The 27,712-nt window shown below is 42.5% G+C and overlaps 2 protein-coding genes and 1 long non-coding RNA gene across 14 annotated transcripts in view; 1 reads left to right on the plus strand and 2 right to left on the minus strand.

Moving 5' to 3' along the window:
* Positions 1 to 940: 940 nt before the first annotated feature.
* MED31 (mediator complex subunit 31) lies at positions 941 to 3,516 on the minus strand. The gene is given in 4 exon segments (NM_001245663.1): positions 941 to 1,311; positions 2,049 to 2,145; positions 2,755 to 2,832; positions 3,453 to 3,516. Coding segments are annotated over 4 exon segments (378 nt in total). The 5' UTR covers positions 3,463 to 3,516; the 3' UTR covers positions 941 to 1,118.
* Positions 3,517 to 5,807: 2,291 nt separating this feature from the next.
* Positions 5,808 to 26,917, minus strand: LOC100223320 (Na(+)/citrate cotransporter). Of its 6 annotated transcripts, none has more exons than XM_072916804.1 (14): positions 26,674 to 26,902; positions 24,631 to 24,735; positions 23,372 to 23,479; positions 20,923 to 21,051; positions 20,018 to 20,154; positions 19,384 to 19,598; positions 17,919 to 18,090; positions 16,669 to 16,791; positions 15,928 to 16,140; positions 15,045 to 15,166; positions 14,626 to 14,744; positions 13,323 to 13,484; positions 12,217 to 12,354; positions 5,808 to 11,573 (listed from the first exon to the last, which is right to left on the minus strand). In XM_072916804.1, exons 3-14 carry the CDS (start codon positions 23,474 to 23,476, stop codon positions 11,445 to 11,447), a joined length of 1,764 nt encoding a protein of 587 aa, XP_072772905.1. In that variant the 5' UTR covers positions 23,477 to 23,479; positions 24,631 to 24,735; positions 26,674 to 26,902; the 3' UTR covers positions 5,808 to 11,444. The 6 variants fall into 6 exon arrangements, with proteins under 6 accessions (XP_072772905.1, XP_072772902.1, XP_072772903.1 ...); XM_072916801.1 differs by having other exon boundaries at positions 26,777 to 26,800; XM_072916802.1 differs by lacking the exon at positions 24,631 to 24,735 and having other exon boundaries at positions 26,777 to 26,917.
* LOC115497794 (uncharacterized) overlaps positions 21,058 to 27,712 on the plus strand; it is a 148,980-nt gene continuing 142,325 nt past the window's right edge. For 5 of the 7 annotated variants that reach the window (XR_012051479.1, XR_012051476.1, XR_012051481.1 and 2 more), the window contains exon 1: positions 21,058 to 23,461. This is a non-coding gene — a long non-coding RNA (uncharacterized lncRNA). Of the gene's footprint in view, positions 23,462 to 23,737; positions 24,035 to 27,712 lie in introns of those variants that run through there. The other 2 variants (XR_012051477.1, XR_012051480.1) reach the window with 1 other exon arrangement.

The raw sequence follows: 27,712 nt of genomic DNA on the forward strand, positions 1-27,712 counted from the left end.
CCTCTTTTCAAAGGAGCTGAGCTCATGTTAGAAACTCAGATTAGCCTGCACTTAATGAAATGTAACTGCAAAGTTACAGTGAGTAAGGAGGAAGGGGAGAAACATAAAGACCTCCTTCCTAAGCCTTACCACATAATTACTGAAACTGTTAAGATACATTTTCAATGCCAAAGATGTTTAATGGCTTATCTGTTCAGTCCAGTGTGATAATGTGGTGGCTGACAGCTGCAGTACCTGCTCCTACCAGGACAGGAAATGCAACATGAATGCACCAGAAATACAGTCTAAAAATATGAAAATTAAAACCTTGGCAGCTGCCAAGAGCTATGTTCTTAGAATAAAAAACTATAGAGGAATAAATGGCAAGTGCTTCTCCAACACTCCAAGCAATGGCACGTTTCCCCACAGACCCTGTTCTTGTTATATGGAGTGTAAAGAGACTTCAGAGCAGCCACTGCTTTATAGGCAGAGGCCAAGATGCAAGGAAGCTGAGTTTAATATAACAGAGACAGCTACAGCTTGTTTCCTTCTCTATCCTGCAGAGTTTATCAGCATTTATCTCTGCTCCACTCCCCAGACCTCACCCTGTACACTCCTGATTTCTATCCGTGCAATGCGCTGTAAGGAAAACAAACTTCCATCAACAATGACTGCCAGGGAAACAGAAGTGACATGTAATAGCTCAGCTTGGTTTCAAGGAAAAACTGCAGTTTTGACTTTGTCTATCATCACTTCACCTTTGCTTGTCCCAGAGCTGTAAGTAGCAGGGAGTTCTCTTAAGACACATCATTATTCTCCAGGGAAAAGGTTTCCTAGGAACAGCCTTTAGAGCTACACTTCTTTGTAGAGGGTTGGTAAGTGACAAATCTAGATTTTGTTTTCAAAATCAAGAGGAATCAATAACTATTGTAGTAAAGTGCATACAAAATTGTCCATGCTATAAAATAAATTGCAGGTGTTTATTAGTTTTTAAAGGAGTTGATGAAACAAAAACAACCCTAGTCACTTGATAAATTCAAATAAAAGGCATAGAGCCAGAGCCAAACTTGCACACGGGTTCATTCACCTGCTGTACACTAACACAAAGTACACCTTATCATCACTGCTCCGTGTGCTTTTCATTTTACAGAGGTGTTGTTTTGTTGCTGCTGCTCAGCCAGTGCTTGCTGGAGGCGCATCCTTTTCCGGGAATAGTGCTGCCAGTGAAGGATCTGTTGCTCATCAATAAATTTGGCACACTGAGCATTGACCAGCTCTTTGCGGAAATGTTCATACTGAAGCAGCTCTAGCATATGCAGACATTGAGGATACCTGGGTTAAAAATAACCACACTTTAATACAGGTTTTTACAAGGCACACTAAATCTAGAGTCTCCAGTACTTCTGTGGATCGTTAGTTTTGACTCATATGTGCTTTACTCAAGTGTGAAACAACTTCAGCACGAACACTGTGACTTGGTAACTGCAGCATCAGGCTAGGAAACAAGACAACCAATCCCAGTAATACATGCACATTCCTGCTTACTTAGAGTAGCTTCCCCAATGGCTTGGTTTGATAGACCAAATCCATCCATCCATCCATCCAACAGGCTTTACAAGGCCTCTTTCCAGAGCCCAGTTAAAGATGACCAAAACAATTTTCCCAAAAACAGAAGGCATTTGCACACTTGCAAAAACACAAAATCATCCTTTGCCTCATGCAAGGATCAATAATGCACAATTGATCTTAAAATGCACTTACTGCTTTTTTACCCTAATGTTCAACAGTTTGATTTTAAACCCATCGAAAGTGCAGATTAAGGCTTTAAAGGAAGATTCTATGCAAAACTCATGAAATTTTTATCATTTTGCCTATTGATGCTACATGTGGACTATTGGAAACAGGGGAATCTACATTGCATATAACCATATGCATAATCTATGTTGCAGGAAGGACAAAAGTAATGCTACAGGCAGAAATGAAATCCTAACATGCTGCTGTACAGTGTTCAAAATGAGGTCAATGCCAAACCATTAAAATGCAGAAACTTAAGAGAATTTAGCACTTACTTCAGGTATTTTGCATATTCAGGTTCTTTCCAATAAAGTAAATATTTAAGATAATTTACAAAAGCTTTATCTTTGAAGTAGCCTCTTTGTGCAAGAACTGAAATGACAAATAAGGAATTGACAGTTACAGATGGGTGTAAAATATCAGCCCACTTGAAAAAAAATCACAAAGTCAAAACTTTCTCATTACAATCAAATTTCAATAATTTATTTTTGGCAAATTAAAAAACCACAGGACAAAATAAGATTTTTATGTCAAAAAAATAATAGATTGGCCTCATCTCCCTTATAGTTTGTATCTTTCATTGAATGGAACAGCTTTTTGAAACCAGAAAATTTTGGCAGTAGCATCAAATTTAACAGAGAGTTATGTACAGTACCTAAAACTATTCACATTAGTAAAAGTCTGTTTTCAGATAAAGGAATGCTGTTAACTTGACATGACTTTTTAATAACAGACTGGAACTTGTTATTTTCTTCCTCCATCAAATAAATGCTTTTTTTTTTGCATTCCAACCAACAAAAGACTTTGCATTAAAAAAAAAAAAATCCACCTGTTAAACAAATAATGTACAGGTTAGTTTCATGCTGTGAAAACCCTTTTCTTTGTTTAGCCCTCTCTCCATATTTAACATTACCAGTAACAATAAACAGCATTACACTATATTAACTCATCCAGGTCGTGGTATTTATTTTAAGTACTCACAGTTGAGGTAATTTGGATTTGCCAGACATTGAACAAACTCCAGCTCCAACTGGAATCGAAGTCGATTTCCTGTATCATCTGATTCAAGATAAAAACAGTAAGAATTGGACCCACACACACACAGATTGAATCGCAGTCGGTGCGTACTGGGACCAAAGCGGGCTGGGGTGGGTGAGGGCCACGGCCGGCGGCAGCGAACGGCGCAGTGCGCGGGGCCGGCGCGGCCCGGGCGCGGCCGGGAGAAGCCTCGGGGCCGTGGGCTCCAGGGGGAGCCGTGCGGGGCCCCGCTCGGCCTGCGCCGGCCCGTCACACCCAGCGCTGCGGGGGCCTGGGCAGCTCCGACAGCGGCTGCGACAGCGGCCGCGACAGCGGCTCCACGGGGCTCCTCCCGGGCTCCTCCCCGGCCCCGCTGCGGCCCCGCTGCGGCCCCGCACACTCCCGGCCCCGCTGCGGCCCCGCTGCGGCCCCGCACACTCCCGGCCCCGCTCTGGTCCCGCTCCGGCCCCGCACGCTCCCGGCCCCGCTCCGGTCCCGCTGCGGCCCCGCACACTCCCGGCCCCGCTCTGGTCCCGCTCCGGCCCCGCACACTCCCGGCCCCGCTCCGGTCCCGCTCCGGCCCCGCACGCTCCCGGCCCCGCTCCGGTCCCGCTCCGGCCCCGCACACTCCCGGCCCCGCACGCTCCCGCACGCTCCCGCACCTGCTTCCATGTCCGGGCACGCACACCCGACAGCGGCGAGCGCGCCCCCTGCCAACAGCCCGGCGAACTGCAGCGCTATGCACGCTGGGAATGCAGCGGCCGTTGCCTAGCAACGGCGGCGGGGGCGGAGCGCGGCGGGGGCGGAGCGCGGCGGGGGCGGAGCGCGGCGGGGGCGGAGCGCGGCGGGGGCGGAGCGCGGCGGGGGCGGAGCGCGGCGGGGGCGGAGCGCGGCGGGGGCGGAGCGCGGCGGGGGCGGAGCGCGGCGGGGGCGGAGCGCGGCGGGGGCGGAGCGCGGCGGGGGCGGAGCGCGGCGGGGGCGGAGCGCGGCGGGGGCGGAGCGCGGCGGGGGCGGAGCGCGGCGGGGGCGGAGCGCGGCGGGGGCGGAGCGCGGCGGGGGCGGAACTATGGCGGCGCCGCTGTCTGCCGCCGTCGCTGGCCCTGCAGAATTTCCCCATCTGAGGGGAAAAAAGCCCAGTCCCACACGCGCTGCTTGTGCCAGGGGACCCAGTGCAAGTACAGAGTGACATTCCTGGGACACCAGCTCCCACGACTCTTCCCGAACATGAACATTCCTTCTGACAGGGACACGGGCAGAGTTTTGTCCGTTTGCCGCAGAGCCCAGTCAGTCCCAGAGCCAGTAGAATGTGGCTTTGAGGTCACTGTTCCAGGCATGTTTTTTCCCCAGATACCCCTTGAGCTGGGAAGGATAAAAAGAGGATGAAGTTTTGTTTGTATTTGCAGAACGTTCATTTTAGCTTTGTACTAGACAAAGCCACTCTTCATCACTTCCAGAGCAAGAGGAAGTGGAGAGAATCAACTTTTAGAATCAACTAAAACACTAAACTGTATTTAAAGTTTAATGGTAAATACTGGATATTGGACAAAGTTTGGAACTTTGCAGGGCTTGTTTGTTTGTTTGTTTGTTTTTTGTAGTAACTTTACAGTCAGCCAAAGAGATTTCTGTCAACCTCTACACTTAATTCTTTATTAATTAAAACACAGTTGTCTCAGAATAAAACCATTAACAAGCAAATGCTCCTTTAGTGAGCAGTAGCAGTGGAAGCAATCTCTACAGGCTTACCTGAAATCCTTCTAATTTTTCCTTTTTTTGTTGTTTTAATTATTTTCAATTTTCATTTGTTGAAGTATTTTTGGCGTCCAACATAGCAATTTTCTATAATACTATATTTTCCTATGCAGTATGAATTTTCCCCTGTGAATTTCGTTACAAAAACCATATAAAAAGGATTCATGCATATTTTTTTCTTAATAAAAAAAAGTTGCTTTCTTAGGCAACATTTTAGTGGTTGTGGAGTACTACTATTACTATATTAAAACATAATAAGTCACTCCCCAGTAAACACAGACTCTGATCTAAAAGAAGAGATCAAATAGATCCCACGTGTCTGCATTGCTATTCTAGAACAGGATTTCTTTCCCAAGAGTGACTTCAGAGGAGAGAATCCTAAAAAAGGATTGGTCACAAAAATAAATTACAATGTAGGTTTGCCCAAGTTAAGTCAAACATCTCAATTCTTGTCCATCAAAATTAGGAATAAAATTGAAAATCAGGATTTTAGTATATGAGATTTTATAGTTTAAATATTTTTATATATAAGAACATTATTGAAGAAAAGTTTGAATTTTTTTTGTTTGTTTGTTTCATTTTGTTTTGTTTTTAAATGTCAGGTGAGCCAAACTTGCAGGACATGTGTTAATATAACTGTGAGCCAGAAATTTGTCTTATTGTCATAGAACAAGGATGACATTGCTGCCTCAGTTTCTCCTTTCATAGAGACTAGACTGCTGTCATTGCTGTTGCCTGCCTGGAAATGTGATGGTTTAGGACAGTAAGTTTATCTTAACTCATTAGAGCTAGCATAGAGACACAGCTCGTAAATTGAGCCACTTCTGGGACCTGAAGCCACCACGGTTTTATGAGACACAAGAGAAAATAAAGTCTCATCTGGCATGCTGTTGAATCTTGAAGGTAAATGCTGAGGAAGAGAAATGCTGCAAAAGATTCCTCTGTGACACCATAGTGCAGTGCATTTGCACCAGAGAGAAAAAAGGTCCAGCAATTTCATCACAGAACTGATCAAGTGAGATGAAATAGGGAAATGTTTCATGCACTGTTTCACCAGTGCATGAAACCTAAGACATCCCCTCTTGTTCACTCCCATTTACCCATTGCTTTGGAATAGAATGCAAACTGATACTAACATGGACATCTGACAGGATTTTACCCACAGAATGCAAGACAGCTCCTGTAGATGGAGAGCATCCTGCTTCAAATATGGTTAAATAACAGAGAGCAGAGTATGCATTATGTTATATATATAACAAGCCAGCACAAAGTCTGCAATTTTTTTACTCCAATGCTATAATTGTAATTCAATAGAAACAAAATCATAGTTTTCAGTGACTAAAACAATTGTCAGAACATATTTAATTAAAGGCTTAACTCTTCACTAAGTTCACTTTTTTGAGGTCAAGAAACTGGCAGGTAATGTGCATTTCAGAAGGCAGCCGATAACAGTCGTGTGCAACCACTTCATCCGCAGATGCCAAATACGGTTCAAGCAAGCTGCAAACTGGGTGAAATAGTGTAAAAACGTTGGTGTATTGAAGGCACTGGCACACAGACTTCTGTGACTGTGGTACTCCTCCAGCTTCAGCCAAACACTAGAATTTAAAGATAAATTCAAGATTAAATGTCATGTGTCAGAAAGCATTTTATGTTTTTCATAATGAGTTGGTTAAAAATATGTGAGGGCTTCTATTAGGACACCTGGACAGCAGGCGAATTTGAAGTCAGCCATTTGCCAGGAGTAATATACATTCCTATGTTTCTGATTTCTGACCATATAGCCAAGGCAAAATATTGAGATAAAATATAAATTTCCTCCAGAATAATAATTCCTTAATTGAAAGGTTGTGTTAACTTTTTTTCTGGTGGAAATTTGATCTTCAGCTGGCTTTCTAAAATATTTGCTAAGACCCAAACCAAGTTATTGTTCTCAAAGAAAAGCTTACAAAGGAAACAACAATAAATTAGATTTAGTATATGGAACATTCAGTTTTTTCAAGAAAATGGTTTGTCTATAAAAAAAGTTTTATGAACATTGTAATGAGGCTCACACTCACTGAAACAGCTTATGAAAACTCATTGAAGTGCCATGTGCGAAATAAGTCTGGGAAATAATTTTGTGTGGGTAAATAAAGCACTGAAGTAAACTGGGAAAGGATAACATCTTTTCTCTGACAGAAGAAACAGCCTCTTTCTCATGGCCAGAATCTACAGTAAATGTAAATCTACATTTACACCATAATAAATGGGCAGCTATTGACTAAGTGCTCTAGAAAAAATGGGCAAAAATAGCTTCAGTATAGTCAGCTCTATTTTTAAATAACTACCAAACATTGTGTTAAGCAGTCCCCAATCACCTCAGGGCAGCATGGTATGCCTACCTTTACTCTGTGCTCCCAATGTTAAGGGCTGTACTTCCCTCAGAATTTCTGTGCCAAGCAGAGGCAGTCTGCAGTGCATGGCAAGCCCTCTCTGTGCCACAGACCCTTCACTCAGGGGCTGGCACAGACACACAAAGGGGAAGGTCTGATCTGCCACTCAAGAGCTGCCACTGATATGGTTCTTCTGGGCACAGGAGAATCAGCACCCTGCCATTAAACCATGCAGACAAATGCTGAGCCTGTCTTGCAGGCGACTGGTGGCCTTGTGGTGCAAGGCACAGAAGTGTTGAAAACCTCTCAATAGCACAAAGAGATTGATCAGACTTGTCTAAAATCACACATTTATTCACCCACACTGGAAAACATTGTGAAAACTCTGTCACTTGATCCAAGGGCTCAGGATTCATTACCACCCACTTCTTCACATATTTAGCACAGACACTCAGGGGAAAAAAAAGATGTGAAGTATGTAAAAATGTATACAATATGTCACTAGTAAAAAGGAAGAGGAACCACTGCTGCATTTTGGCTAGGACTGATTAAGGAACATGTTAAGGAACCACTCCTGCATTTTGGCCAGGACTGATGCAGTGATCTAATTCTTTTTCTGGGATGATTTTCACCAACTGTCCAATTCCAACTTTGTCAGCAAATGTTGTGTTTGGCTACAACCAGGTTATTGCTATTTCAAGTGGCAACACACCTGAGCTGGAAAACAAAGGCTGAATAAGCCAAACACTGAGTTCAAATGAGATCAGAACTCAACTGGAATGCACTACTTGCTGCTCTGAACTCAGTGGATGACACCAACAAATCTGATCACTCTTCATCTTGGGGACAACTTCTAATCACGTAGAGAATGCTGAAAGGTTTTTCTTCTCTATTTCACAGATCTAGATGTTCAACATGTGGGCAGGAATTACCTTTGTTCTCTCTTTGTATGTTTTCTTGTAGTTTGGTAATTCATTAACTCATTCACAGCTGTGAGACCATTCCCAAGCACTAGTACACTGTGGGAACAAGTTTGCACACTAGTACATGACCAAGCAGGAACCCTGTGCAACAGCAGCCCAGATCACAATGCTGCAGGTTTGGGACGCTCAGTATTTGCAGAAACAGCATTAGCAACTTGATATTTTGGTAAACTGGTATTTCGAGAGAAGAAAGGAAAAGCCAAGGATCCATAGAAAGAGGGCAGAAAATAAGAAAGCATTAATTTAGCTCCTTAGAGGCGGCACTGCCAGCTGTGCTGCCAGCTGGCCAGCTGACAGATTCACTGACCACAAGGAATCACACTCTGCCCTCATATGGTAAAATGGGAATTGTTTGCTCACTCAGGGTGGCTGAATAACCCACCCTGACAAAGCCCACACTGAGGATACTCCCATGTTTTCTGTAGGTGCTGGGGGTGCGTGCTTTAAAGTGAGGGGCAAACAGATTATTTTATGCCACTACCTTAGGACCATCACAACTTCTGCATCTAAAACAATATTCCTTTGATGAGCAACAAAACAAATGCCACATCTGGTAAGTTTCTATGATACTTGTCTGCAGCTGAAGGGGCTGTAAACCAGATCTAGTCACAAAGCAATTGTCCTTGCATTGTCCACTCCAAGCAACATGTATTTACTCAGGGCACTGGAACAGGACACCATGCATGCTTGTTGCCGAAGAAAAGCCCATTTCTGCCTGTTATATTGGAAAGTTTGTACAACATTAATTCTTAAAAACTGATTGTGTTTCTTAGATTCTTATAATCCTTTACTCTGAAATGAATGAGACAGTTTGTAGGGTATGCCACCTGATTTGGTCCCACCTGAACATCTTCAGAGATGCAAACCTGGGTTATCACTTAGCTGATGAAAGAAGAGAAACCACTGATATTCAGGTCTGAAGACACTTAAAAGTGGTGTCCAAATCTCTGATTTGCATTATTCACTACAGCATGTACCTTCCAGGTTCTTACCAGGGCAACAGTGTGCTACAGTGGAAGCTAATGCAGAAACAAGTGGTCCACTATGTTACACAGGAGGGGAGACAGTTCTAGATAGTTTTTATTTGCCAGGCTCTAATTATGCAACCCACCCATTTAAATTAAATATTAATCAATCTGGATATCATAGAAGTGTCTCAAAAAGAAGCTGCTATCAACAGTACAGAGAGGTGACACATCCAATACTTCACAGTTACAATAAACTCAACACTCTTTATTACCCCACATGCACACTTCCCAGGCCCAGCACTCCTGACCATGAATCACCCTGTGTGACTATTGATGAAAATACTATTTGCTTCCTTCTTGTCCAGCAACAGAGTGAAGCTCTTCACTAGCTGAGGTGAGGGCAATCTCTCCCCTCCAATAAACTTTCAGAACATTCTTTTCTGCAAACAGGACAGTGAACTGTCTGTCCTACAGCTTTTAGCTGGAACTGGTTTTAGAGGAGTTTCAGTCTACATGAACTGAGATGGCCAAGCTCAGTATCATCTACCCATGCAAGCTCCCCGGAATCTTGTCAGGCAGAGCAGAGCAAGCACCATGTATCTGGCAAAAATAACATGTTCTCACACTGTGAAGTCCATCAGAAAGCAGAGAAAGTCTCTTTCTCAAATGCCTTTTGATACCTAGAGATACGAATCAGCATTACGTGGTGACTGCGAAGGACAGAACGTGCTCAACTGTTCCTGGTTTCACTTTGTTCAAAAAAATACTGTGATAAGTTTCAGGTGGTGACAAATATCTGAGAGCAATATCTCATCTGCCAATTCTTAGCACTAGAACTGGCCTCGTCCTTAGATAGATTCTGCAAGTGAAAGTGTGTTTATCCATATGCTCCACCATTCCTGGAAGAAGTGTGAGGCTGCACCACACACAGCCAGCTGGGAAGACATGGAGCCATTGGTGGCACTTGGGAACAACATTCAGTGGACAGTTTATGGTGCTTAGCACCGTGAAAGAGCATAAAAGATAAAGGCACAAAAAACAATTCTTAAAGCAGTTTTCTGCTCAAAAAAGCACCTGTTCATTTTGTGGATAAATATTTCCCTCACTTCTAGATAAAAATGTATTTCCATAAAGAAAATTCACATTAATAACAGAACTACTAAATATCCTAAACACAATGCTATGCTATATGCCACATCTTCTACACAATTCTATGATTCTATAACTTAACACCTTGCACCCATTATCATGAGGTGGGAAATCACTGTGGCTGCAGAATTTGACCCTTATGTCCTCACAACACCTTGGTGAGGTAGATAGGTTCCATAACGTCATCTTCAGGAGGGGAAATAAGCACAAAGAGGTGAACTGACTTGCATGGGGATACATGGCAGGTCTGGAAGCAAATCCCAGGCCATACCCACAGATCTTCCTACTGTAAGACACTGCTTTACCTCCCACCCACCTCTATCCCCAGCACGGAAGGAAAGGTATCCATGTACCACTGACAAAATATACCCAGCCCAACACCAAGTATTCTGTAGACTACTTCTGCAACAGAAATGGCATCATTAGGTTACAAACTACTTTTCTTACAAGACATGAATTCCAAAGTACACAAGACAACTCCCACTGCTGTCAGCCAGCAAAAGCACTAAAATCTGGGCCCCTACATTTTCCCCAGATCATCAGTTAGAGCCTTCCTCGTGTCTTGACTTCACTCAAAAATTCCAGAGTTAATTAATAAGGCACATCAGGGGCTAATTCAGGAACTTCTGCAATAGATGTGAAGTCCCATGGGCCACTGGTCGTCTCCAGGCTGGCACTTGGAAAACACTAGTTGGCATGTGAAATCACACCTGTGACTGAGGGAAAGGCTCCCTGCCCTCTAATTGCCACAGTGCCAGCCTTAGTGCATCACTGTCTGAGATACTATTATGACCATCATGGAGTTAGGTTATCTCAACCCTCAGTAAGGGTGTCTGAATGCAGTGAGACTTGGGAGTGAAAACAAGGCAAGAGAAAGTCTGTTGGATGTTGACTTGGAAGGATGCCACCACACAGCTGAGGCCCAATGAAAGTATAACATTGCATAACATCATGTACCCTTTCTTCACTAGACAAGTGACAACAGGGATTTCTCTGTATAGTTGCTGACTTGTAGATATAAGGAATAGGTAAGGAATGTTCCATAGCTGCCTGAGTGCAATCTTCAATGATCTAATGATCTACAAGTACATACCAGTGATATAATAGTTCAAACCATTTGATACAACAACCTCCCCTCTCTTTATTGAAAGTTTGATAAATCCTAATTCTTGACCTTGATTGGATGCACAACGGATCACTCAAACATACTTAAGATTCTGACACAGAGGTTGTATAATTGCAAAAGCTTTTGGCTCCAGCACAACTGGAGTAAGATTGGGTTGGTTCAAATCTGAACTGATGTGTGATTGCTGGAAGGCAGCAAACACCCAACACTGGATCTGAAGTGGTGATGAGACTTTATACAGGACTTTAGGCAGCAGGGAATACTAAGGGTACTTTCCTTGTTCAACACACAAATTCTTCACAGGTCACTGGTTTCTTGTGCTGTTTGCCCAAGCTGGGAATGTGTCCAGCTCAAACATAGGTCTTCCCCATGTGTTGATGGCCAGTGTGACACAGCAGACTGCAATCATGTTCATCACTATTCCAGCTTTAACCTGTGGGGAAAAAAAATCCAAACCAACAACAATAACCAAACACCAGCGCAGCAAGTCCAAACCAGCAACACCTAAACACCAGCACAGCAAACTGCAGCAAGACCTACTTGTACATACACAAGAAAGATGGTCAAATAAAACACAGAAATAGCCATTGTATCCACTGCCTTCTGTTCTTGTTTAGGTTGAGATACTAGGGAACACACTGTGCAAAGTCTTTGAACGTTTTGCTATGTATACAACCAGGTAAGGAGCTTTAAGGCCTGTGTAACAAGTCATTCTTATTAGTTAGAGAACAGCTTATGCCCTCTTCAAGTACCCAGTTAGAAAACCAGTAATGTTTGTGTGTTCCACCCAGAACCTGCCCTGTGTGGTCTGGCAGAAAATCAGAGGACCAGAGCCAAGGGCTACTGATTGCTACCTTCTGCTTTCAGCTCCAGTGGAGACAAGGCTTTAGACACTCGCCAAAGCCCAGAACACTGCAGGGCGTGCCTGGACTTTAACCCTTCAGATTTCAGAGATTTATGACTTATCAGTTTTTCATTTCACTTGGGCCAACCTGTATGTCTGCCAAAGCCTCCCACCATATTTCAGGAAGAAAGCAATGGAGAATTTCAGATAAGAGAGAAGGCAATTATCTTACCATATCCAAAACATGGATGTGGCCGTAAGAAAACACTATTGCATTTGGTGGTGTTGCAACAGGTAGCATGAAGGCAAATGAAGCACTGAGAGTAGCAGGCAGCATAATATACAAAGGGTGGATCTTAATAGATTCAGCCTGCAATGAAATGGAGAATATCACTCTGGGGGTGTTTGAAAAGAGAAGCATAAAGGATCAATCTACTCCAGACCAATGAGATACATAGGCTTATTTTGTTTCCTTGTATTACATCACCAAAATAATTCACAAACTTTTTATTCTGAAATCCACATGTGCTCATAGATAACTTGCTGTTGCTTCCTCCCAATGATACTTAAAAACAAGCTTGATGCCTTCATGTTGTTTGTTTTGCTCTATGGTATAATTTAGATTTCTGGTCAAATATATCCAACAATCTTTTCTTTGACCTCGGACCACCCTTTTTCCAGGAATGGGAATTATAATTACTAGGCACGTGGAGTGACACTCTTAGACTTTACATAAACTCTGTGGCACTCAAAACTTAAGTGCCAATTTAAGTCATTAATAGCTCAGTACCTTGATTGGGGTAATTTTGCTTTGATGAAATAGTCTAAAATAAAGTGTTTGTCCTTTTCTAATTAAAGAGCAAAGTAACCAATTTTTCTTTTTATGCCATAGTTTTGATTCCGCTCAGAAAAGGCAGCAAAACTTATCAGGTTTTCCTAAGTTTTAAAGTTGTTCTGGGCTCCTATGAGAAATTACACATTTCTAGTAATTAGGTCTACCACTTTGAGTATTTTATCACAAAATGTCAAGATGAGTAATTCAAAGGCATCATCAGCAAGTGCTGGATTTTGTTTTGGTTTGGGTTTTGTGTGTGTGTGTGTTTTTCCAGTTCTAAGTTGACGGTTCAAAATGACCAGAAGTTTGCTGATATGTATTGAAAAAGTGACTGTCACTTTGCTTCCTTCAGGGCCAAGGCACACACCTTACAGAAAGAGTGACCTGGCTTCCTTTTACATACACTGGAGCAACAGCCAAGACAATAATTATAGTATTACTTTGCCACCCAGTTTAACTCTGATCCTCCAGCTGACAGGGTAGCAGGACAGAAGCAATCTTACCAAGGATGAAAAGATAGGCAGGAAGAGGGTAGCTGTGGCCACGTTACTGGTGCATTCAGTGATGACAGCTGTAATAAGGGCGATCACTGTTGCAATGGACCATGGTGGGATAGATCCCAGTGGAGTCATCTGATGACCCATCCAAGCTGAGAGCCCAGAGTTCTGCAAGAAAATAAGTGGGTTTCAGTGAGGTTTAGAACCCCTGACTCACAAACAGGGAAGCCATGTTATGGGCAACATACTAAAGGAGTCCTGAATTATACAAACACCAACCAGGAAAGTACAATTATCTGTCACAAAAACTAAAAAAAAATTCCTTGCCAACTAGACATAACACTGAATCCCACTTTTCTGATTTTTCTGGAAACCAAATATTTGCTCACATACAGGTTACAAAATTATGGTTTTCTTGCTGAACAAGAAAGTTTTCATGAGGCCATTGCAAATGCTTAATGTATGGCCCAGAAGCTTCTTGGCACATTTTTCTAAGGTTTCTGAAGTTTATGATTCTGTATGACTGCTCTATTGTAGGAACACAGACAGTAGTTGATACAAACAGGTTACAAAATCTCTGACTTGATTGTTTTTAATGCTCTGAAGCTTTAATAATCTATGTGTGATGTATGTAGATGAATTTCAGGCCCAGAGCTTTAACTTGCCCCATGGTTTAAACCTAATTATCCACAAAACTTAGATGTGAACATGACTTTCGCCAAAGTATGGCACTACTGGTAGCTAATGCTTACTTTGATTTAGATGCATCTCAGCAGTGATGAAAGAAACAATATGGTTCATCTCAAGATTCCTTCCTGTTCTGGGAATTTAGCTGCCTTTTCTGTGAATTTATGAACACAGCATCAACCCAGGATTTTCTTTCTAACCACTTCAGCAGTGGCTTTGCTTTAAGTCTGAAGATATATAAGCTTCAAACAAACCTCAAATGGTTTTGAAAATCTCACAAGTGCTATCTATACTTCTACTTTTCTAGACAGGGCTGGGATTGAGATGATTACAGAAATAAGAAAGGATGCTTTTCTGGACTGTCCAGACAGCGAAGATGTCAACCTACTTGGGAGTCTCCAAAAGGTAAGATAAATTTAAGAAACTTGGTCAGAGAACAAAAATTCCTGGAGAAGACTCACAAACATTCACCCCTCCTTGGTTTTTGCTAATTTAGATGTCCCTTCAGATCTGAACTTTGCCACTGGGTTTGGCTTTGGGTGCATGCCCAGTAATACAGGACTAGGTAACAAACCAGGAAAGTTCGCCTTTAAGTCAGAGAAAAACAGATATTAGGACATACTGCGCTTGCATCTGCCAAAGCAAAACCTCCTCCCAGCAGCAGCACAATGCTCCAGGGCATCTTCCTTTGAACCACATTCCAGTCTAGCAGCGGGGCTGATAAAAATGGCTTTTTTTTATCTGAAGTGAGAAATGAAAAGTAGAACATGTTTTAGGAGAGCAAAGAGTAGAACATGTTTTAGGAGAGCAAAGACATTTTGTCTTCTGTTCTGTAAGATACCAGTGGGCAGATGCACAGTACTGAGAAATCTGCACAGGGTGAGGGTAAAACACACGAACATGGACTGTGCCCCAGCCCTGTCCAACAAGGGAGATAGGTGAGATGCTCTAAAGAACTGCATGCAAATCCAGTGCATGTTTCTGCCTTGTTAGCTGAGTGGGTTAGATGTTTCACAGTACTACGGTCCCTCTTTTAAATACCTTCTTCAGTCTGTTCAGGGTCAGACATGCTTGGATTCCAGGCTTTACATTTGGGCTTATGAGCAGGAAGGATAAACAGTAACAGGGCAATAAACACAGCAGGAACAGAATCAGTGATATACCTAATGAAGAAAAGAGAATACAGGTTAGAAAATGGTGACCTTTCTCCTAGAAAAGGGCTGCCTTCCAGCATTCTAGTCACTGATCTTTGCCATCCCATTTGGGGCTTGAGTAAAATGGGTCATTAGATCATGTCTGAAGTCTCTCAGACCTGCCATAATTTATAATAATAAAAGAAACAAGCTACACATTAATAAATAGAGTCCTGGATGACAACTCATCCCTCCTGGAGCAAGGTTCCTTCTCTTGGCTGAAGCCAAGATTCAACAGTTGTATCTCAAAGACAGACATCTAAAGAAATGGCCTGAATCATAGTCCCAACATGTATTTTATGTTCCTAACATGCCATGCACGAATACTATGCAAAGAAGTCATTCAAAGCACAAATCAATTTTCCAGTGTATTAGTCAAAGGCAGTATTAGCAAATATTAAAATGTCACTGCAACTGATTGGAGCTCACACAAACAAAATACCAAGGTGTATGTCAGTGTGACCGAGACCAACATTACAGAATTTTCTCTTCTTTTAGGAAGTTCAGCTTGCTCCATGTCTCAGTCTCCAGCATTTTCACTGCAGTACAAACTGTCAAATCATAGATGATTGGTAGTGTCATGTACAAGCCATTGCATTAAGCCCAGCCAACATGTGAAGTCAGGTAAAGTTGGAATTAATGGCCCCCATTCAAAATGGAATGTATGAGCAAGGGAATCTGATTAATAACCAAGAGGGTAAAAGATGGGAAAAAAAACCCTAAAAACTTACTTTTCTCCTCCTGGGAAGAGCCTGGCAGCCCAGCCTTTTACAAAGCCTGGGTTTCTGGAAAACCACAAGAGCACCAGCAATACAAACAAGAGGAGGATATTAAATTCAGCATAAGACATAGGGCCTAACTTCTTCATTTCTGCCTTCAGCACACTGTATGCAGCTTTTTCTTTGGCAGTTTTCTCTGTCCCAAAGCCCCAGCTTTTTTTAAAGCTTTGAAAAAAATGGAGAAAAAAAATACTGTAAGTACAAACATATTAGAGGGATCTAGCATCCTTATCACTCTGAAGTTACCCCTCTTGGGGACAGATACAGACCAAAGCAGAGGCCATAAATAAAGAAACTACAACAGTGCCAAAGTATTTTGTGGGGACACACTAGTTCTCACAGAAGAATGTGGTCTAGCAAAGGATGTCAATTTGGAGTAACCCAGGATGAAAAAGTCAGGTTTGAATCAATGGCTGCAAAGCAGCTATGACAGAGCTGAAATTCACAGGTGAGAGACTGAAAGATAAACCAGCAATTCTCTCTAAAGATTAAGAATGTATATGGCTTTTGCCTTAATATACCTCCTATGAACACAAAAGGTTTCCAGACCTCAAAATTTCTGTGAAACGGACCTGCTCTCTGCTACAAAATTAGCAACTTGTCAGTGCATTTGTTTTAGCCAGATGTCTCAGTAAGCTGGTTTGCACTAACTTACTGAGGGGTTTACGCAATATCATGTAGATAAATACTCACTTGAGTCCCATGAAGGAGCACTGTAACCAAAGCCAAGCTAGCACCAACATCAGGACCATGTTTGGGAATGCAAATCCAAACCAGGAAGCAAAGTTCACAACATCATTATTGTTGGGGTATAACCTGTAAAATAATTATTTTCTGTATGAATGTCAAAACATTTAGTAATCCAGTCTCCCTACAATATGTGCTAGTGACAGTTATGCATGTAAATCTAGGACAAGCATTACAAGCAACCACAGGTCATATCCACAGCCTGATTTAAGTCATGGGGGAAGGCAGCCTGATTTCAGAGCAGAACCTAAATGATTGTCAGTTTTCTCTGTGTTTTACTTTGATGCATATAGGAGCTTATGTTGATACCTTAGGTCTCAGTCAGACAAGTGTGGCTGAAAGATCTCCCATACTTTCTAGACACCTTTCACTTCTAACATGCGTGTTCATTTATCCTAAGACGGGATATTTTTTTCTTCCTCCCAACTCATTCTAGTAAGACAGAAAGAAATGTCTTTCCTGAAATTAATACCTGTACTTCTGCTGCCTTCAACAGATGAAAAAGTTGCTAGTTGGCTTGAATGAATGAAGACAGGGTTTTAAGAAAGGCAATTTTTGTTATTCTCTGTGCTTGCCAATAAGGATCGGAGGAAAAATATCAATAGCAAACTTCCAGCTGGGTGTTAAAACCAACAGATAATGTAGTAGCTAAGGCTGAAGTACTTGCAACACAAGGAAGCAATGTTGGAAAAATTTCCACTGAAGATTGAATTCCATGTAGATCAGTTCCCAAACTCAGTTTAGCAATGACAGAACAACACAACTGCAGTTTCCACAGCCACAGCATGGAGGAACAGTGTTACAGGAGGGGCCAAGTTCCTTCTAGCTCTCTCCAGTGTGCTTATGAGTAATCTGCATTCTTCTGGTGCTCTTTACTGCAGTTCCTCTTCTGATGTGCTGCATTTCAGTTGAAAAAGAGGACACAGAAGAACCAGTATCTCATAATCAACCACTTGCATGTTGATTGCCAACAAGTATTTCCAATTTCCTCAGAAGACCTTAATTCCATCACATAGCTTCCTTTTAAAAGATGCTGAAGCAAAAAAAAATGAGGCCCAACACTTCATACATTTCCCAGTCTCAGTTCCTCAACTAGTTGCTTGAAGTTCACAAGTGAAATTGTCATCTAAGACCAGTCAATTGGTCACACAAACAGTATGACAGTGTAACTAAAAGAAGCAGCAAAAATTACTTACTGATTCATCTGGCCTTTCAGTACCACATTTGGTCCTGTTCCGGTAAGTGTTGCAGTTCCTCCAATGCTGGCAGCATAGCATACACAAAGTGTCATTCCCTTGCATATACGCTTCCTCATTTTCTTTTCCTCAGAAGATTTGGGGTCATCAGTGACTTGTTCATTGCTTACAACTAGACAGAAAGAAAATTATTTGCCTCAGGTAAAGTTGGAAAGGCAGAGAGTTTAGGATAGAGTCTGTAGGCTTAGTGCTTCCAGTTTGCATGTGCCATTTATTTTAATTAAAAAACCCACAGATATCTCCCTAAATACTTCAGACTAATGTTCATGAGGAGCAGAAGAAAGAGACTGAAGGCCTGGGTTTACATGATCCAAGGATGCTGTTGCCCACATCAGTGCCACAACTCCTCTTCAGTAATGTCTTGTTTCACAGAGAGGCTTACCACCAGCCAAATATTTTAGTAACTGGAACCATTCCAGTTCCGCAGTGAGAACCCAACTAGCTTTAACAGATTTAACAGGCAGGAAAAAAAAAACCCACTGAAACCCAAATCCTTGCTTGGCATGATGTCAATTTACAATAACCACGAAACTTTACTGCTGTGTCCATTGTTCTCTGAGGTTAACACTCTAATCTTGAAGTCTAACTGGAGTAATGGAGCAGGACAAAGAATTTATGGCAATTACAACCAACTCAACAATATCAAAGGGTATTTTTTGCACACTTATTCTCTTCACTACACTTGGAATCTGATCTTTAATCATATTTAATAATACAGCCTTGTGTAACAGCACAGCAGAGCAGTGAAATGAGAAGGTCTGACTTTGCACATACTTAAAATTAAGTGAAACCTATCGTAGAACCACATCGGTGGCAGGAGACCTTGAGGAGTCAAACATCAGGGTAAGATCATACACAAGAACAGTTTTTCTACTGTGAGTCAAATTACACCAGTTCCTCTTTTCCATGTGGCTTTTAAAGTAGTCCTCTTTCTTCTCCCCACCTCCACATACAATCTGGTCAATAAAGAGATATTTATTACCCTAGAACCAAAATAGATTGTGTTTACATATTTTTTTCAAATAGTCCTACATGGCCTAGAAGCTGAATCCCCACTGATAATCACAAGATTTAGAAAGTGGGATTCTGGGAGTTTGGATGGTTATTTCCCACAGGATATGCTCTTCACTTCCCTAAACAGGTGGTTAAGTCTAGGGAAACTGACTCCAGCTCTGAGGAAAGAACAAAACAACCCATCTGAGATCTAGCACTAGCATACAAAATGCCAGCCATCAAAATTGAAAGCTATTTTGTAAAACCTAATTGTCATCTAATTGTCATGTATTTACAGGATTTCAGTCAGGTTACCATCCTCTATCCTTGGAAAGGGTACATGGCACTCCTAGGCTGAGGAGCTGAGTTTAGAAGTTCAGTAGCATCAGCTTATTGGTGAGCAGGCCCTTACCATGCACTGCAGTGGACTCTGATGTGATCTTTTCCTCCAATTCAATCACTGTATTTGTTTGTCCAGATGCTTGCTCCACCAGGGTCACATCATTCTCTGTGCTGTCCAATTGATCCAGGACAGCCTGGACAATGGGAACCATCATGGCAGTGGTGGCTGTGTTGCTTATCCACATTGACAGGAAGGCAGTGACTGCCATAAATCCCAGCATCAGGCTGAAAAGAGAGAAAGACACAGAGGAGAGAGGAAGAAAGTGAACAGATGCTGCTAGGATTTATAGTCACTGTAATTTAGAGAATAAAGCCCAGGCAGGGATGTGTGCAGTCACTAGTACAGAGCAGGGCCAGACTCCCTTCTAGGACAGCTCTGCCACATTCACTGAAGGAATCCCAGGGCATAATTAAGTCTGTCATAATTTTGTCCCCAATGGCAAGCCTCTAAAATTTAGTCAGATGCTACTTTTGGATAAAGTACAAATAAACTGCTCCTGTTGCTAGACTTCATTTCTGGAAACTCTGTGCAAGTACAGCTAAATTGGCTCTTGAAGGATCCTTTCTCTGTGGACTGTTAAGTATCATCCCTAGGCCTTCGCTAAACTACCAAGTGGTAAGAAAAAAACAGAGTAATATCTTACAGTGCAGGTTTCACCCCAAGAATCAGAAGGACCCTCAGTGCAATCCTTTTGTGAAGATTCCACTGCTCAACAGAAATTGCAACAATCAGCCCTCCAAAGAAGAGCATGTTTGTGTTATTTAGGTACTGCAAGCACACCTGAAAGATAAAGAAGGTAAGTCAGGCCAAAATACTTGCTTCACTAGTACAATTTGCCTACCACCCTCTCAAATCCATGGACTGGACCAGGCCCCAACCAACACTGGAACAAGTGGCAGCTGCTGCCTGAGAGCTCCCTGAAGTTTCCTGAGCCCTTGATCTCCTGCGCTGACTTGCCTGTGCAGGAGCTCTTTGTGCATCATTGTGCAGAATGACACCAGTTTCCCAAAATGCAGCTGGGGGTTCAAAGTATGGAAGGCGCCGGAAATATTGAGCTCCAAAAGGGCTTTCTCAGCACCATCAGCAACCACACCTGCCTTTACCAGCTTGTTGGGCAGTAGTGAACCTGGGCTACAGAATCTGAACACAGCCTTTGCCTTGTGCTTCCAGCACAAACAGCCCAGGCAGAGATCTGGGGAGGACACAGCAGACCTGCCAGCACCATGCCAGTTATCCTTTCACAAGTTTGTCTCTTGCATTTTGAGATCTCCCGGAAAACTGTCAGCTCTACTTTCCCTTTGTGGTTGGAAACACACAAACTGCTGGCACTAGTGGGATGCTCTCCAGCAGGATCCATGCCCAAAACAGACCCTCCCCTCTACCACCTCAAGCCCCCCACTGTTAACAGTTTGGGCAAATGTGTATGTAGTTAAGCATCTTCCCATATAAGAACCCTGAACACTAATACAGACTTGTTGGCTAAATATTGATGAGGGATCAGAGCACTGGATTTCTCTGTATCAGACCTAGATTGCACAAGCTCCTTACTTTTTTAGAGGTTTGAACTCCAAGCAGAGGGAAAAATACCACTGGCATGAGGGAGGTGACAGCCAGGGGCATCACTTCAGTGCACCAGTACACAGCCATGATGATGATGACATATGCACATCTGGCCTCCTGCAATATAATAGAAGACACATTTAAGCATTAGAAACTGTTTTTAAAGATAAGAAACACATTGATAGCTCTTAAAAGTGGTTCACACACTCCACTGTCTGTAGCTTAACAAGTTATGCTGAATGAGGACTTAAAATTGTGCTTTTAAATCATGTTCTGAAGTCACTTGTATAAAAAGATATTTTTGACCAAGAAGACCATAGTGCTTGCTTTAATGCATCCACATAAAATAAATGCTGTGAGAAAAACAAATCTTCCACCACTAGGTAAGTGCACAGTTTGCTGTGTGCAAGTACCTCTTGATGGTTGAGGTCAGCAGATTTTACATCTAGGAGCCAAGAACAGCAATATGGAGTTAATTTTTTAAAATGGATGGCCAAATTTCCCAGTGTGGATGATTAGCTTGCCTGAAATTCACAAGTCTTCAATGTACGTCCAGTAACACAGTTGAGCTCAGAAAATATTTCACTGAATAATTTAAAAGTTCTTCACTTTTTAAAGTAACTCCTAAAGTAAAACTCTTTGTTTTTGTTGTTGTTTTTTTGTGTGTGGTTTTTTATTTGTTTGTTGGGTGGTTTTTTTGGGGTTTTTTTTGGGTGACTAAGCACATTAAAGGTATTAAACTACTTTCCCAAATCATACTGTCCCTACCTGCTAAGAGGATTCCCTAGTTTAGAATTGTTGTAACCTGAATTTTTGGGCTGTTGACCAGGCATTTCTGTATTCCAGCCTTCTGTGGTTTGTACTCTAAAAATTGTCAGGAAAAGCAGGCATTCATTAGCTAACAGTGAACTGTTTGAAAGCTGAAGTCGGTGTTCTGTAGTTCACTATTTGCCCCTATTTTGGGCATGTGTTTATAGGATTTTACTCTAATACAACAAATGTGACTTTATTGCTAAAATAAATGGTGTGACAGTGGCACCTAAAAGCTGACATCAGGTGATATTAGTAAGTAGGGCTGTGTTTTCATTAATTTTGTTGAGAAGTTTAAGAAGTCAAAACCACCTTTTGTAAGTAATGTGAATTTTTGCCCCTCAAGTTCCTAGATTAATTACAGCACAAGTTTTGAAAAGAAAAATTCTTCAGACTAGGAGATATCAGGCAGATCCTATTGAAGTCTCTTCCTTTTATAAATATAAGGTCAGCTCATTATACAATTCATGCTGTACTGCAGTAATACAGTAATGCAGGCGTAGAACTGACTATGGTTAATCTGTTGCTAGTACAGAAGACAGATAAACAACTGTCAGTGAATAAAATTCAAAACACTGGTTTTAGAGAGTAGAGAGTAAATAATTTATGCAAAGTTCAAAAATACAACCATGCTTATAATTTAACTCCAACAACTGTGGCCAATTCAAACAACCAAAGATTTGGAATTAAATATATATTTGTATTTATACCTATATATATCTGTGATTTATGGAAATGGTCACACAATGTCTCTTTGGTGTTTCTGTACAGTTGACACAAAACACAGTAACCTGCCTCCTGGCTCAGTGATGAAAAAACAGTCACTGACAGAAATATTGCTTTCCCATAGTGAAATATTGTAACTTCTTAGGTTATATTAATGACACAATATGCCTACAAATAACTGCAAACTGAAGACCCACTTAATTTTTTTGGAAATTATCTTTCCCAGTTTTGATCAAGTAGAGCTTAACAATCAGGAATTCCTCATTATATAAAGCACCACCATTCAACTGAATGGTATAACTTAGACAGGTCAACAAGAAGGGTTGACAATTTGATTTATAAACAGATAGAATTTTCCTGTACTTTAAAACAGACCGAGCAATACAAGTTGCTCAGAAGAAAGGCTGGTTTTGGCATTAGAATAGCCACCAAAGCTCCAGTAGGCTAAAATACTGCAAACTGAGCTTTCACATTTGGTCAAGAAGGCTACAAGGCGTTAAAGCCCAAACTTCCCTGGGTTATTCCAATTTTATGCTGGTGTAACTCCACTGAACGCAAAGGAGTTCATCATTTGCCATCCCTGGAGTAAGATGGATGAATTGGAGGACACGGCATTTGAAATCCTGACCAATTCATACAACACAGCGCTGACTGCATCGGGATGGAGAATGTCACCAAGCAGCATGCAGGTGACAGCAGCCCCTCAGCAGAGAGCTGGGGGATGGACTCCTGCCCCTCAGCCCACTCCAATCACTACGACATAATGCAGGACAATTCCAAACGGGTTTGTCTTGGCCCAGAATGAATTGCATCAAATTGGCACGGTGGGTTGGATGCGCGGGAGCCACCGGGAGCAGGGCCGGAGCCGGGCTGCTCCCTCAGGGGCCCCGCAGGCACTTACCCGCGTGGGCACAGTGAGCGGCAGCGGCAGCAGCAGCAGCGGCGTGAGGAAGAGGATGGCGAAGGAGCGGTACCTCAGCAGGGGCTGCAGGCACGTCGGGGCCATGTTCTGTGGGGTGACACGGTCAGGGCGCGAGCGGGAGCAGTGCCCGCCGCCGCCGCTTTAAGTACGGGGCGGGCGGGACGGGAGGGACCCGGCCGGGGGCCGCCCCGGGCAGCGGCGCGGCTCAGCACCGGCAGCGAACGAGCCTCCCCGGGCCGCCTGGAGCGCCCCGGCCCCGCTCCGGCCCCGCTGCGGCCCGCCCTCCCTGCCGGGCCGCCGGACACGGCGCGGGCCGGCGCAGCACCCCCTCCCTCACGGCCACCCCGCGCCAAGGAAAGCGGCTCAGGGCCTGTCTATCAGCTGCGGCTCCAGTCGGGAGAGTGTTGTAAGAACGTTCTCCCTGCTGGCAGAGCCCGCAGAAAGGTGCCGGCAAGCACAGACTGACGGCGTGCAGGGACCGGGGCGCCGCCTCGGCCCCTTTCGGGAGCTGGCCTCTCGGGAGGTGCTGGTGACGCCGAGGGAGGATCGTCCCTCGCTCATTCACACCGTGGTGAGGACGCACTGAGCTCCTTCAGGGAAATGAAGAGTTAAAACCACAGTGGGGATCTCCCCAAAACAAAGGTCTGTGTAGGCATGCATGGCTGTGTTTCGCTATTATTTTGAGAGGCATTGTGCCTCTGGACCAGGGTTAAAAATAACCCAGGAAGGTTAACTTGAAAGGTTATTTTTGATGTTGTTGACTTTGGTGACTTTGTCTACAGCGCAGCCTTGGAATCCAAAGGGACGGCCCTACTGATGGTGGCCAGCGTGACTGAGTGGGCAGAAAGGGATAGCAAGACAGAGGACAAGCAAATTGTTGATATTTTAGGTTTTGCTTCTGGGATGACAACAGACACCTGAAATTGAAGTCAGCATAAATAATATCTCAACAATTTGATCCTGCAGTCTCTTAGCACAGTCTTACCATGCAATTACTCACAGAAATAAAGAATTTCAGATTCCACAGCAAGTAATGAGGGAGCTCTGACTACAGCTTGCACTCTTTGTCCTCTGCTGACCAGAGGAACTTGAGTGACAGAAGTTCAAAACAAGACACTCCAATGTTACTTTTCATTTATAAAAGCAGTGAATGCCCACTAAGAAAAACAGTAGCCAACCGGATCTGGACAGATTCCAAATCTTCAAACCTTTCGGAGCAGTCCCTCTGGGTAACTTACCAACACAGAGGAAACACACTTCACACCAGTGCAAAGTCTAGCAGAAAGTGGGGAATTGGCCAAAACTTGAATTCCTGTGGCCTGTCTCCAATGAAAAAATGGTTCCTAGTCAAAAAAAAAAAAAAAAAAAAAAAAAAAAAAAAAAGGAAAAAAGACTAGAAGCACTTAAAAAAGAAAATGCAAATAGGTCGCTCTAAAGGAGTTGTTCTAAAGCTAACTCTGATAGACCAGTGCAAATATGATTTGTTGTCTTCTTGTTCAGTAAGATGCAGTGAAGAAAAAATAAAATAAAGACAAAAAAAAAATCAAAATTAGTCCATTTAGATGGACTAATCTTGTGAAAGGAGATTTACTTGCTGTACCTGGGGATGAGATATGGGTTATACATGAAGAGTTATTAATGTGTTATTAATGCCCAAGGGACTCCATGGGCAATGAAATTAGCTAATTCACACCTCAGACCTTTTTTTTTGTCAATAAAGAAAATGGAATCAATATTCCCTTATTGTGCGGAATTATTGCAAACTTGCCTTCATATACTTTGATAATGAGCTTCCTTTTCACTGTGCCAAGGAGAAGACAGACAAAGTTTTGGCCACTTGCTTTACAGAACCAGTTTGATAGCTGGGTAGAAGGGAGCTGCAGAGAGCCTAAGCACTTGCAAAACATCCAGGAGGAGTTTTAGGTGATCCAAAGAGCAGTCAAACAAAAACATCCCACAGCCTGAAATTCAGCTCATGGTAATTGAGCACTAGCTGCACACCTTCAAGAAAAAGGAATCCTTTCCTCTAGTCAGTATGGCTGTGAACATAGTAGAGCAATAGCTTTAAATAGTGCCTTAGAAGCAGTGGGTAAAACTCGGTTTTGGTTGCAGACATCATTTAGAAGCAGAAGACTGTTGCATCCTTAGATACCCTAGTGTTGAATAATGTGCTGTTCTTGTTCTTCTTGGTAGTAAGTTTCAAATCAGTTTTCAAAGGAACTCAAATTTTTGAGTTACAAAGAGGCTTAGGCATGGGTGGTGATGTGAGGTGGAACCAGGAGCTGAATCAGGTCTCTTGTACTTGAAACCCCTTTTCCTGGTTGCAAGATGCCATTTCTCCCATTTGCTGTCTGCTGTCCTAATAAACCCAGGTATTTTGAAGCATGTGAAGAATCAAGGGTTTGAGTAACAGAGCCAAGCCCATCCTGTGGCTGACTGCCACCAACCTTCCCTGGCCTTTGCAATGTTTCTCAGCTGGTGGCTCTGGGGTTCATTTAATTTAACTTGACAAAGAAAGCAGAACGTTTTTCTGCTGTTCGTGAGCTGAATAGGTTCAATGAAGTGTTCAGTGAGCACTAGAGCCAGCTCAAGGGACTGGGCTAGTTATGGCTGGGCAAGAAACAGTTGTGGCAGGAACAGCCGCACCTGAACCGCTGAAGACTATTAAAGAAAGGTTGACCTTTATTATTTCATAAAGAAAGGGACTGAAAAACAGTCCCACTTAGAAAGTAGGATTTCCAGGGTTAGTCCAAGTAGAAAAATGGCAAAATATAGATTTTTTTATAGTTTAGTTTGTTCCTGAGAAGCTGCTTTTCTGATATATTGCACTCTCTACAAGGCAATCATCCCAGTTACTCCAGTTATTGGAGGATAGGAATGGCCTGTAAAAAGGTGGATTTACAGGCAGAGGCTGGTTCATTTAATTACAGATAGACGTATTTTCTGCCTCTAACTCAAATGCTGCCCAAGCACACAAGTACAATTTGCTTGTTCTAAACACTCCATTTGACCTAGATAACTGGTACTCTGTTTCAAGACAAAAGCTCTTCACATTCTTTTTAAAGTTCTTTCATGTTGCAAGCTCCATGCAACAGCCAGCAATACAAAAGTTTTAACAAAATAAAATTAAGCAAGGACTGTTAAGTCGAATCATACTTGGGAATCAGAAACACAAATTAAAACAACTGACCCTGAGATATTCTAGGACGTAGTAGAAAAATAATGTTTTCTTCTTGGGCATTTGAAAATTACATTTAAAAAATAACCAGCTCAGAACTTACCTCTACATGATTCTTGCATTCAAAAGATGCTTAGAAGAGGTCTTGTATGGTAATGCTATGCACTGGAAGGTTTACACAGAATTTAAATAGAAAGACTTATTACCAGCATTCAGAGAAAACCACTCCTTCATTGCTCTCCATTTTCCGTCCAGTCAGTGCTTCCCAGTTACTCCCAGTCCACTGTCCTGCTTCAGGAGTAGCTTTCAACTAAGTTCCCAGTGCAGCATCTGATATTTTTCCAGGAAAAGCTCTAAAGACTCTGAATGAACAGTCCTTTCGGCACAATCCCCATGCCCAACAACTTTCTACATAAAAGCCCTCATTATGAATTTTGAGTCAGTGGGGTTTTCTCAGTCAGTATATGTTGCTGATCAGTCTTTCTTGACCTAGAATTGATGTTTCCCATATAGTTTGTGTCCTAAAGGCCATTCAAATGCTGTGCAGGCTAACGACTACAAAAGAAAGAAGATCCAAAAGAAAATCACGTTCAAAATTTGATTCAGAATTGGCAGCTCTGTAACCTCTCCCTTAGCTGCCATCTCATTAACATATTTGTTCAAAAGCCTTTTCTCTGCTTCATTACATAATTTGTGTTACAAAATCCAGATAAACATTCATTATTCCCAGATCTAAATAATGGCTTACTGCGCTTCCTTTGTCTTCTTCTTTCATTTTTCCCAGAGAAGAAGAATGGGGGACAGAAGGGGCTTGTTTGGATGGGAAATGAACCACACCAATTTCTGAGAAACATCTGTGGCAGCTGTTGTCTATGACATTATGATACACTGTGCAAAGACTAGTGAATGATTTTTTTCTGATACTCTGGCAAAGTGAAAGAATTAATATTAGTGCCCCTACTTGACAGACTAAGAAGGTTAGTTAATATTTTCTGCATCTCCTGCATCCCATTGTTTCACAATGGGTAGGGACTGTCACATCAGAGACACCACTTGCATCAAACAGGTATAAGGGATCAGTTGTAGCAGCAGGTACACAAATGCTTGACCTTCCTTCAGAAAGTCTTGAAACTTCTTGGCTT

This window comes from Taeniopygia guttata, chromosome 19, assembly GCF_048771995.1.
Source record: "Taeniopygia guttata chromosome 19, bTaeGut7.mat, whole genome shotgun sequence".
NCBI lineage: Eukaryota > Metazoa > Chordata > Aves > Passeriformes > Estrildidae > Taeniopygia > Taeniopygia guttata.